Here is an 18,487-nt window from a genome sequence, read left to right as displayed (position 1 = left end):
GTGTGTTAACTGTTGGTCTCCCTCCTCTCCAGTATGAGTCCAAGAAGAGGATCTCAGCAGATGAAGCTATGAAGCAGGCCTACTTCAAGAGCCTGGGGACACAGGTCCACACACTGCATGAGAGTGAGTCTCTAAACCTGGGGATGGTCTTGTCCTCTGAATGGCCTGGAGATACACTCACACATAATTACAACCCTCTCTCTCTCTCTCTCTCTCTCTCTCTCTCTCAGGTATATCAATATTCACTCTGAAGGATATCCAACTGCAGAGAGACCCTGGCTATCGGAACTCCTCACACCTAGAGTCAGGTGTGTAAAACACACACACACCTCTTCTTACCTGGAGCTCTATAACTGTTATGACAGACATGGAACTCTATCTCTCTTTCTTATCCACTCCATCAAATCAAATGTATTTATATAGCCCTTCGTACATCAGCTGATATCTCAAAGTGCTGTACAGAAACCCAGCCTAAAACCCCAAACAGAAAGCAATGCAGGTGTAGAAGCACGGTGGCTAGGAAAAACTCCCTAGAAAGGCCAAAACCTAGGAAGAAACCTAGAGAGGAACCAGGCTATGTGGGGTGGCCAGTCCTCTTCTGGCTGTGCCGGGTGGAGATTATAACAGAACATGGCCAAGATGTTCAAATGTTCATAAATGACCAGCATGGTCCAATAATAATAAGGCAGAACAGTTGAAACTGGAGCAGCAGCACGGCCAGGTGGACTGGGGACAGCAAGGAGTCATCATGTCAGGTAGTCCTGAGGCATGGTCCTAGGGCTCAGGTCCTCCGAGAGAGAGAAAGAGAGAATTAGAGAGAGCACACTTAAATTCATACAGGACACCGAATAGGACAGGAGAAGTACTCCAGATATTACAAACTGACCCTAGCCCCCCCGACACATAAACTACTGCAGCATAAATACTGGAGGCTGAGACAGGAGGGGTCAGGAGACACTGTGGCCCCATCCGAGGACACCCCCGGACAGGGCCAAACAGGAAGGATATAACCCCACCCACTTTGCCAAAGCACAGCCCCCACACCACCAGAGGGATATCTTCAACCACCAACTTACCACCCTGAGACAAGGCCGAGTATAGCCCACAAAGATCTCCGCCACGGCAAACCCAAGGGGGGGCGCAAACCCAGACAGGATAACCACATCAGTGACTCAACCCACTCAGGTGACGCACCCCTCCCAGGGACGGTATGAGAGAGCCCCAGTAAGCCAGTGACTCAGCCCCTGTAATAGGGTTAGAGGCAGAGAATCCCAGTGGAAAGAGGGGAACCGGCCAGGCAGAAACAGCAAGGGCGGTTCGTTGCTCCAGAGCCTTTCCGTTCACCTTCCCACTCCCGGGCCAGACTACACTCAATCATATGACCCACTGAAGAGATGAGTCTTCAGTAGAGACTTAAAGGTTGAGACCGAGTTTGCGTCTCTGACATGGGTAGGCAGACCGTTCCATAAAAATGGAGCTCTATAGGAGAAAGCCCTGCCTCCAGCTGTTTGCTTAGAAATTCTAGGGACAATTAGGAGGCCTGCGTCTTGTGACCGTAGCGTACGTGTAGGTATGTACGGCAGGACCAAATCAGAGAGATAGGTAGGAGCAAGCCCATGTAATGCTTTGTAGGTTAGCAGTAAAACCTTGAAATCAGCCCTTGCTTTGACAGGAAGCCAGTGTAGGGGGGCTAGCACTGGAGTAATATGATCACATTTTTTGGTTCTAGTCAGGATTCTAGCAGCCGTATTTAGCACTAACTGAAGTTTATTTAGTGCTTTATCCAGGTAGCCAGAAAGTAGAGCATTGCAGTAGTCTAACTTAGAAGTGACAAAAGCATGGATTAATTTTTCTGCATCATTTTTGGACAGAAAGTTTCTGATTTTTGCAATCTCTCCAGGCAACAGCAAGAACAGAAGACAGAGCATGCTCTTCTAGACGGTCTGCTCCCGGGCGCTCCAGGGTGGAGCTGGTTCCTGTTGCTATAGTAACCGACTCTCGCTTGGGATGAGAATGAACAGGACAGAGCCCCCTCTCGCATGAGCCCCTCACCCCTGGAGAGACCCCCTCACCCCCATAGAGCGAGTGAGTCTGGAGTTGATTGGGGAGGGAGAGATGAACTACGTTTATTTATTTGAAGATATGGAAGGGGGGTAGGGGGTATATTTTGCTGCTAAACTACTACTGTCTGTATTTAACACGCAGTTTGTGTATATGATTATGTGAACTCCGACACCATGCACAATCGACCAGTCGCTAAGGTTACTATTGTTATTGATATGAATTATGGTTATTATGATTCCACTGATGATCTCAATGTTGTTTATCATAGCTGTTACCTTTGCTGTTGTGCATGTCGTTGTGTTCAGAGACTGAATGCCTTTTTAGCATTTTTTTCTCAAGTACTTTCTCAAGCTTCCTCTGATGGCAGTGTGACTGAAGTGAGACCAGACCAGTGCAGACTAGGAGAGAGGGACTGGGAGTGTCTGGTCCTCAACTGGAAATCTTTCATCTGAACTGAATCATTTCCCGGCCTCCCTCTCATTCTCCTTGACCTAGAACGTTTCAGGAGCCAGACGGGTGTTAGGAAGGGGTCAAAATGGGGTTGAGATGGGGTCCAGTCGTCAGGAGAGCACAACGACCCTCAGTCTTTTAGCCAACGAATGGGACCACAGCAGAAGGTGGAGTTTGACTCCCCAGGACATTTCCGGTCTCCCTCGCTGCTTGTCATGGCAACAGGAAAGCGCCGATTAGGGAGGAGAGAAACACTGAAACGCCGCAGGAAGTAATGTGACCTCCCGAAGGAACCCATCGGTCTCTCCCTCTGTTTCCCCTACCCCCCAGGATGGTCTTGACTTAAGTTATTTTATTGTATGCAAGTTCTTAATTTTCTCTTCTTGCCTTTTTGGAGGTCTACAAATACCGGCTGTTTTTGTGCATCATCAATAACTGTAAGCAGTTACTAGTTTTTTGAATGGCTCTCTACTCTGTAGCTGGCCATGGGAGTGGGGATGTACCATGATTTCAGGGCAATACTAGGATGACAGGTGTTTTAAAATGGCTGACTTGATTTGACAGTATTAAGAGATTTTTGTTTTCTATGTTTGACCTTTTGACCTCTCCTTGTGAATACAGTGTCGTGTGGCATGTCAAGGGGCAGCAGCTTCGCCTCTCAAAGGAGAAAAAATACTTGTTGTTTCAGTCTGCATTGGACCACTTGTCTCTATTTCCAGCGTTTGTACACATTTCAAATTGAAATTTTAAATAGACTTAAGCCGCTGTGTGTGTTTAACTGACAGTGTTGTATATTAATATTGTCATACTGTACTTTTTCAAGTTTAAGAATGACCTGTGTGCGCATCTGACATGGAATGCCAGCTGTGGTAACTCAACCTCTCTGGGACACTGACAGTTGGTGGTCCTGTACCTCTTTTTACTGGAACTATTTATTTCTCATAATCACAGTAAAATGTGTCTGTTTGCTAAATACATTTTGTCTTTATTGTGGTTTTCTGGGTGAAATTGCAGTAGCTGATGACACACACACCAGATAAAATGAGTTGTATAGCAGTCAATGCTTCATGTTTATTTAAAAAAGTCATTTTTACTTGACTCTCAAACATCAAAACAAATAGCAAATCATTGAGAATACATTTGTATCAATTCCTTTATAAAAAAAATAACAAAGCTGTTACAAATAAGCTTTTGTTTAATATTGAACTGGAATTTCGTCTATAAAAAAATAAAAAAAAGCTTGAAAATAAAACATTTACATAACTCTTAAGTTTGAGAAGGCACAGCCGGTACAAGGTAATAATGCTTAGTGTAATGCAATACAAAACCATAGAAAAACACTTAGCCAGAACAATACAACCAGGTTCACAGCCTCATGTGAACATATCAACCACTATACAATGATATAAAGCTTTATAACCACGCCCTGTCTCTTATAAAGCGTTATAACCACGCCCTGTCTCTTATAAAGCGTTATAACCACGCCCTGTCTCTTATAAAGCGTTATAACCACGTCCTGTCTCTTATAAAGCGTTATAACCACGCCCTGTCTCGTATAAAGCGTTATAACCATACGCCAGACAAGGTACAATGCATGGAACAGCATTCTGAAGAGGATAAATATGGGATAACTTAATTTTTTTTCAAGATGGATGAGATGAGTAAGTAAAAAAAAAAAAACAGTTTCAACGAAACTAAAGAAGATGTATCTTCAAGTCAATGATATTGACACAGTTGAAGGCTGATCCAGTAGGTTTGCAGCAGTGTCCTGATATTTGCTGGCTTAACCTGATTTGGCCTCGAGTCCTGCTGTGTCGGGGTGCAGGATTTGAACTTGTTCGGGTCGGGCCTGATTTTAAGCCTGTTTTGGTCCAGTTGGTAGTAGAGTCCAGTAGAGTATGGTACTGTCCTCCAGGAAGATCAGGACTTGTGTGGGCTGTGGGAGAGCAGTAGGGGGGAGGAGGTGTCCAGGCTGGACAAGGGGACTGGGATGGGCCCATTCAGCAGGGTGGGGAACTACAGACAGATGGACAAGACCGGTGAGATCCACTGTCAGATAGGAAATGGCACACAATAAAAATGATGCACCCCATATTATAGTGAGGTGAAGTACATTCATCTCTATCCCTAGTATAGTGTTATACATGTGTACTATTACTGCTAATGATCATTTTCTTTATAAAGAACTCTAGCCAAAACTCTGGGTAACTCTGGAGAGGCTGATGACTGGGTTTAAGAATCCCCTAAAATGGTGGCTGAGGTATTTTAACGCCCATCCCTACTGACGATGGGAGGAGAGGCACTTCCTGATGTGGGAGTGGGTGGGGCTCCTGACCCCCCCCCCCCCCCCCAGCAGGAAGCTGCCCCCCCCACCCACCCCTGTCCACACCAGAAAGGAAACATCTGTAGCTTATTTTGAAACCCATGCACACGGTGAGTCACACACACACTTAAGTACAATCACAGTGAACCGCTCACACACACAAAACTAAATAGCGGTGGTGTCATGTGACTCTTGTTGTTGTTGTTGAGAAAATGAGGCTGTTTGGGGGAATCTTCTGTCTTAGCAATGGTTGCAGAATTCAGGGAACTTTCAAAACATTTTCTGTTTTTCCAGAAGTCCTGGATGGAGGACTACAGATTTACTGCTTATTCCCTCCTGGATCTGGGATCCTACAATCGGGATTTCGGGAAACCAGGGAATTTATTTAAGGTTCCCGGAATTTTGCAACCCAAGTCGTAGCTCAAACTTCTAACTCAGACGGTCAGCATTCACTATCCCTCTTCTTTTTTTACCAGTTCGAGTGGAGCCCTTTCCCTCTCAGCTCAGCATGAACAAGCAAATACTAAACTGTCCTCCCATAACCCTTTGTCACCCATCCCACAACTTTCTTCTCTGTCCCTCCCTCTCTCCTCCTTAACTCCCATCAGTCTTCACTCCAGGTGGTGTCAATCTTACTTTCCTTTCTCCTCTCTATTCTCTTTTAGAGAGAGTGTGTGTGTGTGTGTGTCACCTGGAACAGGGGTCCATGGCCCTGCAGGCGAGCGGGGCTCAGGGATCCTCCGGGACTCAGACTGCTCCAGAAATGGATACTGGACAGCAGGGGACTGGGGGTGAGGATGAGACCTGAGGGAGTCTAGAGGGGGAGAACAAAGAGTTTATGGAAAGAGTGAGAGATGTCAATTTGTTAAATGTTCTGTTGGTGTTTTTATTGGTGATCTGTAAAATGATCTAGCTGAGTATGAACACACACAGCACAGAGGTTTAATTTCTCCCTGTGGTTATTCAGTCCTGCTGCGCTGGCACTGTTTGTTTTAGTAAAACACTGGAACTAGGAGGGGAGAGAGGGCTTCATACCCTGCTTTGGGGGAGACTGGGGGAGTGAATTCAAGAATGACTTGGGGAACTCTTGAGGTCACAGAACTTGGAAAACTAGGTTTTCGCTGAGAAGCTACATATGACATCAATTTCTCCCTATTGCTCTCTCTCCCTGACTTAATTTCTCTGTTAAAGGGGGGTTGTGTTTATGTGGGTAAGGAATGATGTATGCTATTTTAATGTGTTGTTTTGTTGTGGCCCAATAAAGAGGAGTTCTAGATTCTCTCTCCCTCTCTCTGTATCCGTGGTATTAAAACAGCCCTTACCTTACGACGCGATTCAAGAGATTTAGGAACATATGGCTTCACTTAGACCTCCCCACCCTCCCTTCTCTCTCCCTTCTTTGCACTCTCTCAACTTACCTCTCTCTCCCTCCCTCTCTCCTCCTTACTAGTCTCGCTCCCCACCCTATCCCTCTTTTCCGCTTACCTCTTTCACTCATTCCCTCATTTCCTCTCTCCGTCTCTCCTCAATAACTCTCTCTTACCTCCCTCCCTCTCCTCTCCCTACCCTGCTTCATGGTAAGGAAAGGACAGACCGTTCCAGAGAGACTCAGGGATAAGTCCAGATAAGTCATGTATTTTCCCCCAATGTCATTACACACATAAATCAGCACGTACACACACAGAGGGCAAGGGTGGAGCGAGTGTATGCGTTTGTGTTCAGGGCTAACCTGGGAAAATATTGTGAGTGAGGGTGGTGCTGACCTGTGCAGTGAAGAAGGCTGGTGTTAGGGACCCAGAGGGCAGCGCAGGACTGTTGAGGGCGATAGATCCGATGTCATTGGCTGTCAGGAGCAGGGAGGGTGCAGATATCTCCAGGCCTTTTGGCTTCCTGGTTTTTGGCGGGACGCTATTGGCTAAGCCCCTCTTCTCTGGCGTGGGTGTGACCTGGCCACGGTCTCTGTGACCAGACGATAGGTTAAGGGGTTGAGCACTCTGCACTGATTCATCAGTCTCAGGGGCGGGGCTCCGTGCCCTCCAGAGTGCGTGGGTGGGGCTGTGTGATGGGGAGGAGGAGCAGGACGAGGAGTAGGCTAGCCTTGGGGAAGGTTTGGACAAATAATAGCCCTCGTTTGAGGAAGGGGGCGGGGATGAAGGCAGCGACACCACCGGCAGTGCCCCGTCCTTATGGCTGCGGTTCTGAACAAAGCGAATCACTGTGCCACTGTCATCATGGTGATCATGTCGAGGCTCCACCTTGATTGGCCGGAGCAGATCAGGGGGGCGGAGGAGGTCCTGGGGATGCTGGAGGGAGCTGACAGTAAAGGAGGAGTAGAGGCCTGAGTGGAGGTACTCGTTCCTCCCTGGGGGGCCGCCCCTCATCCCCTCCTCATCCCCCTCCCCCTCTGACAGGGCCCCACCAGTCTCATCAGACCCCCGCACACCCATCTCCACCGCCGCAGGGTCCATCTTCAGGATCTCCGGAAAGGACACAAATTTGTACACAAACTTCTGGCCAATCACCTTCTTGATGATGTTCTGGCGAAGGGGGGAGGAGTTGAAGCATCATATGTTATACAGTAATAACAGTGTAATGTTAACATGCATGCCATGATATATGGTGGTTTGACCTGTAGAATTGGTACAGACATGTTTAATGCGGTGTTGAGGTATTTATGAGGATCCCCATTAGCCGCTGCAAAAGCATCAGCTACTCTTCCTGGGGTCCACATGAAACATGACATAATAGATAGTACAGAACATTATTAGTTAATGTACTGATATGTATTTCAGTCCTTAACAATATCTAGGTCTAAGACATAATACAGTGCAAATTACAATACAACATATTTAAAATGGCTGTGTCTTGTCATAGTCCCTTTTGTGCAGTAAGGTGTCATTTCTTCTTCTTTTTTTACTGGGTTTAGTGCTAGTATGAGTTACCTGGGGTGGCAGAGAGTTCCATCTAGTCATGGCTCTATCTAATACTGTGTGTTTCCCAGCCTCTGTTCTGGACCTGGGGACTGTGAAGAGACCTCTGGTTGCATGTCTTGTGTTGTACTTCTGAGTGTCTGAACTGTGTGACAACTGCTTGACAACTGCTTGACAACTGCTTGACAACTGCTTGACAACTGCTTGACAACTGCTTGAGCAGTTCGGTACCTTCAACATATCAATACCTTGCACAAAGACCAATAGTGATGCAGTCAATCTCTCAATACATGCTGCCTTGTTCTGGACCAACTACAATTGACCTATGTCCTGCTTTGCTGCCCATGACCACACAGCTGGGCAGTAGTCCAGGTGCGACAAAGCTAGGGCCTGTAGGACCTGTCTGGTCGACTGAGAAGTCAGAGCAACGCCCTATCACGGACAGACCTCTTCCCATTTTAGCAACCATTGAGTCTATATGTTTTGACAATGACAGCTTGCTATCTAGGGTTACACCCAGCAGTTTAGTCTCTTCAACTTGCTCAATTGCCACATTACTCAATAAGATACAGTGGGGCAAAAAAGTATTTAGTCAGCCACCAATTGTGCAGGTTCTCCCACTTAAAAAGATGAGGCCTGTAATTTTCATCATAGGTACACTTCAACTATGACAGACAAAGTGAGAAGAAAATCCAGAAAATCACATTGTAGGATTTTTAATGAATTTATTTGCAAATTATGGTGGAAAATAAGTATTTGGTCAATAACAAAAGTTTATCTAAATACTTTGTTATATACCCTTTGTTGGCAATGACAGAGGTCAAACATTTTCTGTTAGTCTTCACAAGGTTTTCACACACTGTTGCTGGTATTTTGGTCCATTCCTCCATGCAGATCTCCTCTAGAGCAGTGATGTTTTGGGGCTGTTGCTGGGCAACACGGACTTTCAACTCCCTCCAAAGATTTTCTATGGGGTTGAGATCTGGAGACTGGCTAGGCCACTCCAGGACCTTGAAATGCTTCTTACGAAGCCACTCCTTCATTGCCCGGGCGGTGTGTTTGGGATCATTGTCATGCTGAAAGACCCAGCCACGTTTCATCTTCAATGCCCTTGCTGATGGAAGGAGGTTTTCACTCAATCTCACGATACATGGCCCCATTCATTCTTTCCTTTACGCGGATCAGTCGTCCTGGTCCCTTTGCAGAAAAACAGCCCCAAAGCATGATGTTTCCACCCCCATGCTTCACAGTTGGTATGGTGTTCTTTGGATGCAACTCATCATTCTTTGTCCTCCAAACACGATGAGTTGAGTTTTTAACAAAAAGTTATATTTTGGTTTCATCTGACCATATGACATTCTCCCAATCTTCTTCTGGATCATCCAAATGCTCTCTAGCAAACTTCAGACGGGCCTGGACATGTACTGGCTTAAGCAGGGGGACATGTCTGGCACTGCAGGATTTGAATCCCTGGCGGTGTAGTGTGTTACTGATGGTAGGCTTTGTTAATTTGGTCCCAGCTCTCTGCAGGTCATTCACTAGGTCCCCCGTGTGGTTCTGGGATTTTTGCTCACCGTTCGTGTGATCATTTTGACCCCACGGGGTGAGATCTTGCGTGGAGCCCCAGATCGAGGGAGATTATCAGTGGTCTTGTATGTCTTCCATTTCCTAATATTTGCTCCCACAGTTGATTTCTTCAAACCAAGCTGCTTACCTATTGCAGATTCAGTCTTCCCAGCCTGGTGCAGGTCTACAATTTTGTTTCTGGTGTCCTTTGACAGCTCTTTGGTCTTGGCCATAGTAGAGTTTGGAGTGTGACTGTTTGAGGTAGTGGACAGGTGTCTTTTATACTGATAACAAGTTCAAACAGGTGCCATTAATACAGGTAACAAGTGGAGGACAGAGGAGCCTCTTAAAGAAGAAGTTACAGGTCTGTGAGAGCAAGATATCTTGTTTGTTTGTAGGTGACCAAATACTTATTTTCCACCATAATTTGCAAATAAATTCATTAAAAATCCTACAATGTGATTTTCTGGATTTTTTTTCTCATTTAGTCTGTCATAGTTGAAGTGTACCTATGATGAAAATTATAGGCCTCTCTCATATTTTTAAGTGGGAGAACTTGCACAATTGGTGGCTGACTAAATACTTTTTTGCCCCACTGTATCTAAATTAGGTTTCTCACTGAGCAAGTGATTTGTCCCAAAAATTATTATTTTTGTTTTTGAAATATTTAGCAACAGCCTATTGCTAGTTACCCTTTCTAAAACTGACTGGATCTCTATGTTAAGTGTCTCAGTTATTTATTTGACTGTTGTAGCTAGAGGTCGACCGATTATGATTTTTCAACGTGGATACCGATTATTGGAGGCCCAAAAAAAAGGCGCTAACCGATTAAATCGGACGATTTAAAAAATAAATAAAAATAAATTTAAAAAACAATTACAACAATACTGACTATTTTAACTTAATATAATACATCAATAAAAATCAATTTAGCCTCAAATAAATAATGAAACATGTTTGGTTTAAATAATGCAAAAACAAAGTTTTGGAGAAGAAAGTAAAAGTGCAATATGTGCCATGTAAAAAAGCTAACGTTTAAGTTCCTTGCTCAGAACATGAGAACATATGAAAGCTGGTGGTTCCTTTTAACATGAGACTTCAATATTTCAAGGTAAGAGGTTTTAGGTTGTAGTTAATATAGTATTTATAGGACTATTTCTCTCTATACCATTTGTATTTCATATACCTTTGACTATTGGATGTTCTTACTTTAGTATTGCCAGTGTAATAGTATAGCTTCCGTCCCTCTCCTCGCCCCTACCTGGGCTCGAACCAGGAACACAACGACAACAGCCACCCCCGAAGCATCGTTACCCATCGCTCCTTGCAGAGCAAGGGGAACAACTATTCCAAGTCTCAGAGCGAGTGACGTCACCGATTGAAACGCTATTAGCGCGCACCCCGCTAACTAGCTAGTCATTTCACATTGGTTACACCAGCCTAATCTCGGGAGTTGATAGGCCTGAAGTCATAAACCGCTCAATGCTTGAAGCATTGTGAAGAGCTGCTGGCAGAATGCACGAAAGTGCTGTTTGAATGAATGCGTACGAGCCTGCTGCTGCCTACCATCGCTCAGTCAGACTGCTCTACCAAATATCAAATCATAGACTTAATTATAACATAAAACACAGAAATACAAGCCTTTGGTCATTAATATGGTCGAATCCGGAAACGTATCATTTAGAAAACAAAACGTTTATTTCAGTGAAATACGGAACCGTTCTGTATTTTATCTAACGTGTGGCATCCCTAAGTCTAAATATTGCTGTTACATTGTACGAACTTCAATGTTATGTCACAATTACGTAAAATTCTGGCAAATTAGTTCGCAACGAGCCAGGCGGCCCAAACTGTTGCATATACCCTGACTCTGCGTGCAAGGAACGCAAGAGAAGTGACACAATTTCACGTGGTTAATATTGCCTGCTAACCTGGATTTATTTTAGCTAAATATGCAGGTTTAAAAATATATACTTCTGTGTATTGCTTTTAAGAAAGGAATTGGTGTTTATGGTTATGGTTAGGTACAGTCATGCAACGATTGTGCTTTTTTCGCAAATGTGCTTTTGTTAAATCATCCCCCGTTTGGCGAAGTTGACTGTCTTTGTTAGGAAGAAATAGTCTTCACACAGTTCTCAACGAGCCAGGTGGCCCAAACTGCTGCATATACCATGACTCTGTTGCAAGAGAAGTGACACAATTTACCTAGTTAAAAGAAATTCATGTTAGCAGGCAATATTAACTAAATATGCAGGTTTAAAAATATATACTTGTGTATTGATTTTAAGAAAGGCATTGATGTTTATGGTTAGGTACACGTTGGAGCAACGACAGTCCTTTTTTTCGAATGAGCACTGCATCGATTATATGCAACGCAGGACACGCTAGATAAACTATGAATATCATCAACTAGTGATTATGATTGATTGTATTTTATAAGAAGTTTAATGCTAGCTAGCAAGTTACCTTGGCTTCTTACTGCATTCGCGTTACAGGCAGGCTACTCGTGGAGTGCAATGAGAGGCAGGTGGTTAGCGCGTCGGACTAGTTAACTGTAAGGTTGCAAGATTGAATCCCCGAGCTGACAAGGTAAAAATCTGTTGTTCTGCCCCTGAACAAGGCAGTTAACCCACCGTTCCTAGGCCGTCATTGAAAATAAGAATGTGTTCTTAACTACTTGCCTAGTTAAATAAAAGGTGTAAAAAATACAAATAATAGTTTTTTTTTTTTTAAATCGGCCAAATCGGTGTCCAAAAATACAGATTTAGATTGTTATGAAAACTTGAAACCGGCCCTAATTAAATCGGCCATTCCGATTAATCGGTCAACCTCTAGTTGTAGCCGACGTGTATGCTGTTGATGTCAGCGTACATAGACACACAGGCATTACTCAAGGTCAGTGGAAGGTAATTTGTAAAAATAGAAAACAATGGCCTTAGCAGGCTGCCCTGCGGTATACCACACTCAACTGAATTTGCATGAGAGAAGCTTCCATTAACAAAGACCCTCTGTGTTCTATTAGATGGGTAACTCTCAATCCATAATAAGGCAGAGGATGCAAATAACACCTACATTTTTTTCAGCAATAGGTTATGATCAATGACATTAAAAGATGCACTGAAGTCTAACAAAGCAACCCAATCTTCTTACTATCAATTACTTTCAGCCAACCATCAGTCATGTGTCCATGTAGAGTGCCCATCACTGTAAGCATGCTGAAAGTCTGTTGCTGAAAGTCTCTTTTTCTGCAAAATATTTGATCAAATGTTTTTCCAAAAGTTTGCTAAGCACATGTAACAAGCTGATTGGTCAGCTGTTTGAATAATTAGTGGGTCCTGCTATTCTTGGGTAGCAGAATGACCTTTATCTCCCTCCATGTCTGAGGGCACACAGTCTTCCAGGCTGAAATTGAAGATGTGGCAAACGAGTCACAATGTATTCCGCTACCAACCTCAGCAGTTTACCATCCAGGTTGTCGGTACCAGGTGGTTTGTCCTTATTTATAGATAGCAACCATTTTTCACCCTTCCACACAGACATTGTGGAACTCAAAACTACAGTGCTTGCCTTTTCATTATTTGGTCCATTATGCATAAATAGGAAGACTCAGCATTTGTTGTTTGGATGTCATACCTAAGTTTGTTAATCTTGTCAACAACAACAAATATTAAAGTGGTTGGTAATATCAAAGGGTTTTATGATGAACAAGCCATCTGCCTTAATGAAGGATGAAGCCGAGATTTGCTTTTTTGCATCAAATATAATTAAAGTTCTCCAGAGCGTTTTACTATCATTATTTTATATAATTTATCTTAGTTCCATAGTATAGTTTCTTTTTCATTTTGTTTAGTTACATGATTTCTCAATTTACTGTATGTTTGTGAAGGGTTTATACCATGTTGGTGTACCTGGTCATTCGTGTTGTACCTGGTCATCCATACCAGCAGGTGTGTATTTGGTGTTTGTGTAATGCCAATGTAATCTATGGGATGTACCTTGTCAACCGTACCAGCAGGTGTTTGTGTTGTGCCAATGTAATCTATGGGAGGTGTACCTTGTCATAGTAGTAACGCAGGGCGCGGCTCAGCTTGTCATAGTTCATGTTGGTCTTGTTCTTCCTCAGGCCCCACAGCTTGGCCACCTCTTCTGACTTGAGCAGTTTAAACTCCCCATCGTCAGAAGTCCAGCAGATCAGGTGCTTGTGGCTCTGGTCCAATAACAGCTGCAGCAGGAACTGCCACAACGTGATGGCACTCTCCATGACTGGAGAGAGAGGGAGAAAGAAAGAGGGGTTACACTTGCACGGCATGTAAATCGACGAACACCCATTCTAACCCTCAAGTACAAAAGCCTCCCCCCATGTCCCGCCCCCAACCAAGAAGGCATTTCCTGCACCATAAAAGCCTACCCATAAAGACACAAAACACACCAAAAACACATTTAGATCATCACTACAGCAGACACTGGAGTCATAGTATTTCGCTACTCCTGGCACCATGTGCCAGATCCGGTGCCAATCAATGTACTGTCTATAGACATATGTATGCCTATGAGGTGAAGTGCCAGCCAGCGACATCATACATCTCATATTACAATATGTTGAAGTTGGGAATAAACGCCATTACTGCATATGCAATGAGACACACCAGGGGCTATGTAAAACTTTCACTCGCTGGAGAGCTTGGCTGGCTGCCCAAATGATAAGAAGACGGGTCAACACAGCAGCTCTTTGTGAATAAAGGGCTGCCTGGCAGCTTTAGTACATCAGACAAGTCAGAGAAGCTTGTCCACTCAAACTCTATGCCACTCCACTAACACGCATGCACACTCGGTCACTTGCACTCACTCACACGCTGTGCTTTGTGCCTGTGCGCTTCGTAGTAGTAATTATGTTTCATTATAGGTCAAAATAAAGAGTTCAAGTGTGTGTGCTTGTGTCAGAGTTCAGGGACTTGGTGCTGCCAACTATGGCCAGACGGTTGGAGCTAGGGATGTTTCCGTGGTGATAAAAGAGGACGTGGTCAGTGCCCCTCTGCCAAGACAGGCCCGACGACACTATTTACCTTGACTTCACTGTCCGTCTGTCTCTCACTCCACACAGACAACTTTCTGTGCATCTCTCTCTCTCTCACACACACACACATACACACACACACACATGCCCCAGACACAAGCGTGTCTGTTTGAAAATACTGAACAGAGAATCCTGCTTTCCCTCCTCCTCCATCCCTCTCAGTGGGAGAGCGACCATCCAGGAGAGGAAAAAGGTGAATACCCCCTCTGTCTCTGTTTCCTGAGGAGGTCTCCTCAGTGTGTGTGTGTGCATGTTTTTGTGTATGGTAGGGATGTGTGGGTGTGTGTATGTCTATAGTGTGTCTGATGGGAGACCATAAAGCTGTCTAAATGAGGACTTCCTCTCATTCTGCTACAGGGCGTCTTCCCGGGGAAAGGCCAGTCCCAACTCAAAGGTAGGAATTCCTGTCACCGGGAACCATCGGAAACACAGAGACCTCACAGATGAGACAAATGGACGGGTTTCCTCCTCGCCTCGCTCTGGTACAGCAACACACACCACCCATTTCCTATTCCACAACAACATATGGAGAATGCATTGCATACATGTATGTACTCTGGGTCTCCCCCAGGACATGCTGTGGCATGATGTATGAGGGATTTAGTCTTTTGATGTTCCATAGTGACAAGGGTTAACTAGCCAAGCTCAGAGACAAAACAGCAGGATCTGTTCATTTGGGGATATCCTTAGCAATAGTAAGGAAACATGCAACTCTGCATTGCCTGATAAACACGGGATTGGTGCAATTAAAAACACTGTCATCATAGATTTACATCTGTTTTATTGCAGCATTGAACATGTCCACGTTATTTATTTGTACTGTGGGACGATAGGCCCACAGCTGAGTGTCTCTCCACCTGGACAGGTACACACACTCTACATGTAGCTTCTGGTAGGGATTATTTATTTTGTTAGGGAGTTTCTAGTATCTTATAACAGTGCTATGACACAGAGAGAGAAATTATACAGCTGGTCCTTTGAATATGCTTCTCCAGTATCGACCAAACGGAAACCCGTTATGAGCTCTCTGTGTGGGGGGATTACTTAACCATGACTAAATGTGCTCTCTTCCTGCGCACTACCAATGGAAAAACCAACTAGCCACTGCGCTACGCGTTCCTGTCGCTAGCACGTACTGTACAACCAACAGTGACTTAATGAGACCTCATAGGCTATATAATGCCTCTGGTCGCTGTATCGTACCAAACGCCGTATATAGACGCACTAGAGTATGGGTTATCATCCGTGGAACGCCGGGCTCGGGTTTATGCAGAGCCATCGGTGTTGGAGAGCCTGGAACACTCAAACGGCTCTTTGTTTGCCCCATGACTCATTTTCAAGATGTTGTCTGCTGCCAGTTTCAATCCGGAAGCGCATGGCAATTAGTCTGTAGAGTCCAGACAAACCAGAAAGTCTACTAGAGTTGTTAAAGGGCCATGAGCGCATTTTCACACCAACAGCTAATTGGAGTTGCCAAATGCATCACAAACAATAACTTGCGCGAGAAAAGCAGACTAGAGCACCGTGACAGACCCGAGCGATTTGAGTTTAACATCCAATGTGTGAATAACGGAGTAGCCCAACGTTAGCAAACATCAAAACGAAAATAAACGTAACTTTTTATGGCGTACTTTTATGAATAGAAGGAAACACATACCTTTTACGCAAATGTATACATCTGTGCCAAGATAGCGTAACAAATCGCGGATATGCTACCAGCATCTATCGACTGTCGTCCCCTAAATTCCAAGTTCATTGTGATGACCCGAGTTATATATTTCCAAACTATATTTTCTGGTACAGAGTTCACTTCTAAGTCATCATCACTCAAACTCAGTGACTATCCTGGTTTAATAAAGTTAATATGAATATCATAGATAAGCATGCCTCCACATACCCTGGTGTTGGACGTCTGCTTTCCTTCTGTATATGTTTTTAAAGATAATTCCGTATAATGCGCTGGTTTTCCATTCTGATGCCGTCTGAGCTGCGGGACTCGAGACTGTAAGGGGATCCGGAGGTTTTTTTCTTCTACAGAGCAGGAAGTCGGAGCGCGCAGACAGAGAGCCGGCTCACTTCCTCTCGCGCATTATTCCCCAGGCTCTCGGCCGTCTGTGTAAACACGCTTTTCCTCCTCTTTGCGCCCGCGCGCACACACACACACAGTAATATTGTAATTCTGACTACTTACTGGCCCAACTGACGTCACCTTCTTGGCCAGCAGCTGGAGGCGTTCGTGTTCCTTCCTCCACACACACACACACACACACACACACACACACACACTGCTCTCTCTCTCTCTGTGTGTGGTGAGATGATGGAGAATTTTAAGGATAGCCTACTTCTTGAAATTGAATGCAACAACTAGCCCCTTTCCATAATTTGATGTCAATGAGATTTCACACACACACACACACAGAGAGAGCAGTCAGAGTGTGGATCTTACATGGATCTGATTCAATCCTGGCCTTAGTGGAATAAAGTGATGTGATTATGTTTGTGTTAATGAGAAAATGCAATAAGTAGACTTATGTGTGCACATGAGTTTGTGTGTGTTGGGAGTGGATCCACTTTTCCGGTTTCATGTATGGATTTCCTCTCACTGACAGGAAACCGTAGCTCACAAAACACATGCAGTCACATAGGTCAGTAGCCTACAAATGGCGGGCCTTAGGGTTCCTGACCCGCCCTACTGTAGTTTACCTCCTTGTCCAAATTTAAATATTGAAATATGAATAAGAATTTATTTGACTGAGGCGCACCCTGACAGAAAGATGCATCAATCTCAGAAAAAGCATCCGAGCAAGCTGAACTAAACAGTTTGTAACCAAGAAATTATAGTATTATATATTATTTATGTCCAGACAGCATCAGATACATGGGCTCCTGTTGACAACGCTTCAGTTGAAATTTGCATAAAGTAGAGGGGGAGCTCAACTTTTTCTACCGCTCCTCTAGCAGGGTTCTCGCTGCTCAACTTCCCACAATCCCCTGCACATCTCTCTGTGTGTTCTCGTTGAAAATTAATGGGGGCGGACTTCTCCTGCCGAATTCGTTGCTGGTGAAAACCTTCAGACCAGAGGGGCGCTGTTTTGCTCGCTCGGATGCTTTCTCCAGTGAGAGAGAGGAAGAGGCGAAGCCCAATGCGTTTGTATGGGCATAATATGCAGTCCTCAGTTTATAGCCTGCCTTCCCACCTTTGGGACGGTAACTCCCATTGTTAGGGCGGAGACATGAACATCTCGACATTATATACAGACTCTTTTGAATTGGAAAGGAAAGTTGGCGAGAATTATTTTAATTTTTATTTAGACAGGCGTAATGAAATCATTTAGGAAAAACATCCATTTACTTTAGTGGAAGCCATCATGATGGCTTCCACTAAAGTAAATGGATGTTTTTCCTAAATGATTTCATTACGCCTGTCTAAATAAAAATTAAAATAATTCTAAATACTTCACCAGAGAGCATGACTTATCCACAAAGCAATCATTAGCTTCTTCTTTTTTAATAGCTGTAGGTAGGCCTACGCATATTTGGGAAGCCTGCAATATGGGCAGCGTGCATGGCAATGGGCCTAGTTGATTGAGTTGCGGCTGTCAGTGAAAAGCATCTAAAATATGTGTGAAGATAATGTGTGTTGAGTATCATTTAAAATGTTGCAGGGGGGGGGGGGGGGGGGTGCTCTCAGCTTTCCAGAATGCGCTATGGCATGTCTCTCACCAGAATACATGCTCTCAGCTTTCCAGAATGCGCTCAGTTGGCATGTCTCTCTCCAGAATACATGCTCTCAGCTTTCCAGAATGCGCTCAGTTGGCTCCTGCCAATTCTTGCGAATTCATTGTTTCATTGTGTGAATTGTTTGCCCTTTAATTGTGTATTTTAATAAATTCCCCAATATGTCGACAGTAGTCCTAGTAAATGTACCGTTAAAAATTATCAAAATGTTTCTCTCTTAACAAGTTAATTATTTATCTTAAGGCTTTCTTACTTCTATATTTAAAAAAATATATAGATCTAACTTCATTGGAATATATTTACACATTTTTAAAAATTTCAATGCATGTGTCTATATACGCA

At 44.2% G+C, this 18,487-nt stretch overlaps 2 protein-coding genes across 3 annotated transcripts in view; one reads left to right on the top strand and one right to left on the bottom strand.

The window, feature by feature from the left end:
• The window catches only part of LOC139392524 (cyclin-dependent kinase 17), a 42,586-nt gene extending 39,095 nt beyond the window's left edge, over nucleotides 1-3,491 (top strand). Inside the window, exons 14-16 of the mRNA XM_071140571.1 lie at nucleotides 33-123; nucleotides 231-308; nucleotides 1,901-3,491. Of these exons, the coding sequence (XP_070996672.1) occupies nucleotides 33-123; nucleotides 231-308; nucleotides 1,901-1,938 (207 nt within the window). The 3' untranslated portion in view covers nucleotides 1,939-3,491. The remainder of the gene's footprint in view (nucleotides 1-32; nucleotides 124-230; nucleotides 309-1,900) is intronic.
• Nucleotides 3,492-3,556: 65 nt separating this feature from the next.
• Nucleotides 3,557-16,548, bottom strand: LOC139392525 (ETS domain-containing protein Elk-3-like). 2 transcript variants are annotated; one of them, XM_071140572.1, is made up of 5 exons: nucleotides 16,305-16,548; nucleotides 13,388-13,596; nucleotides 6,601-7,374; nucleotides 5,529-5,651; nucleotides 3,557-4,530 (listed from the first exon to the last, which is right to left on the bottom strand). In XM_071140572.1, exons 2-5 carry the CDS (start codon nucleotides 13,592-13,594, stop codon nucleotides 4,435-4,437), a joined length of 1,200 nt encoding a protein of 399 aa, XP_070996673.1. In that variant the 5' UTR covers nucleotides 13,595-13,596; nucleotides 16,305-16,548; the 3' UTR covers nucleotides 3,557-4,434. The 2 variants fall into 2 exon arrangements, with proteins under 2 accessions (XP_070996673.1, XP_070996674.1); XM_071140573.1 differs by having other exon boundaries at nucleotides 3,557-4,563; nucleotides 16,305-16,429.
• Nucleotides 16,549-18,487: the final 1,939 nt, after the last annotated feature.

This window comes from Oncorhynchus clarkii, chromosome 33 (assembly GCF_045791955.1).
Source record: "Oncorhynchus clarkii lewisi isolate Uvic-CL-2024 chromosome 33, UVic_Ocla_1.0, whole genome shotgun sequence".
NCBI classification, from domain to species: domain Eukaryota; kingdom Metazoa; phylum Chordata; class Actinopteri; order Salmoniformes; family Salmonidae; genus Oncorhynchus; species Oncorhynchus clarkii.
Note: the sequence above shows the minus strand (reverse complement) of the source record. Positions and strands in the feature narration are given on the sequence as shown.

Excerpts from the sequence above, each read along its gene's own strand:
- LOC139392525 (XM_071140572.1), bottom strand. The coding sequence starts at position 13,594 with ATGGAGAGTGCCATCACGTTGTGGCAGTTCCTGCTGCAGCTGTTATTG. Across the intron at positions 5,652-6,600 it reads CAGCCTTCTTCACTGCACAG|ACTCCCTCAGGTCTCATCCT; the intron begins GTCAGCACCACC and ends CTCCCCCTCTAG. Across the intron at positions 4,531-5,528 it reads GCCATGGACCCCTGTTCCAG|TTCCCCACCCTGCTGAATGG; the intron begins GTGACACACACA and ends ATCTGTCTGTAG.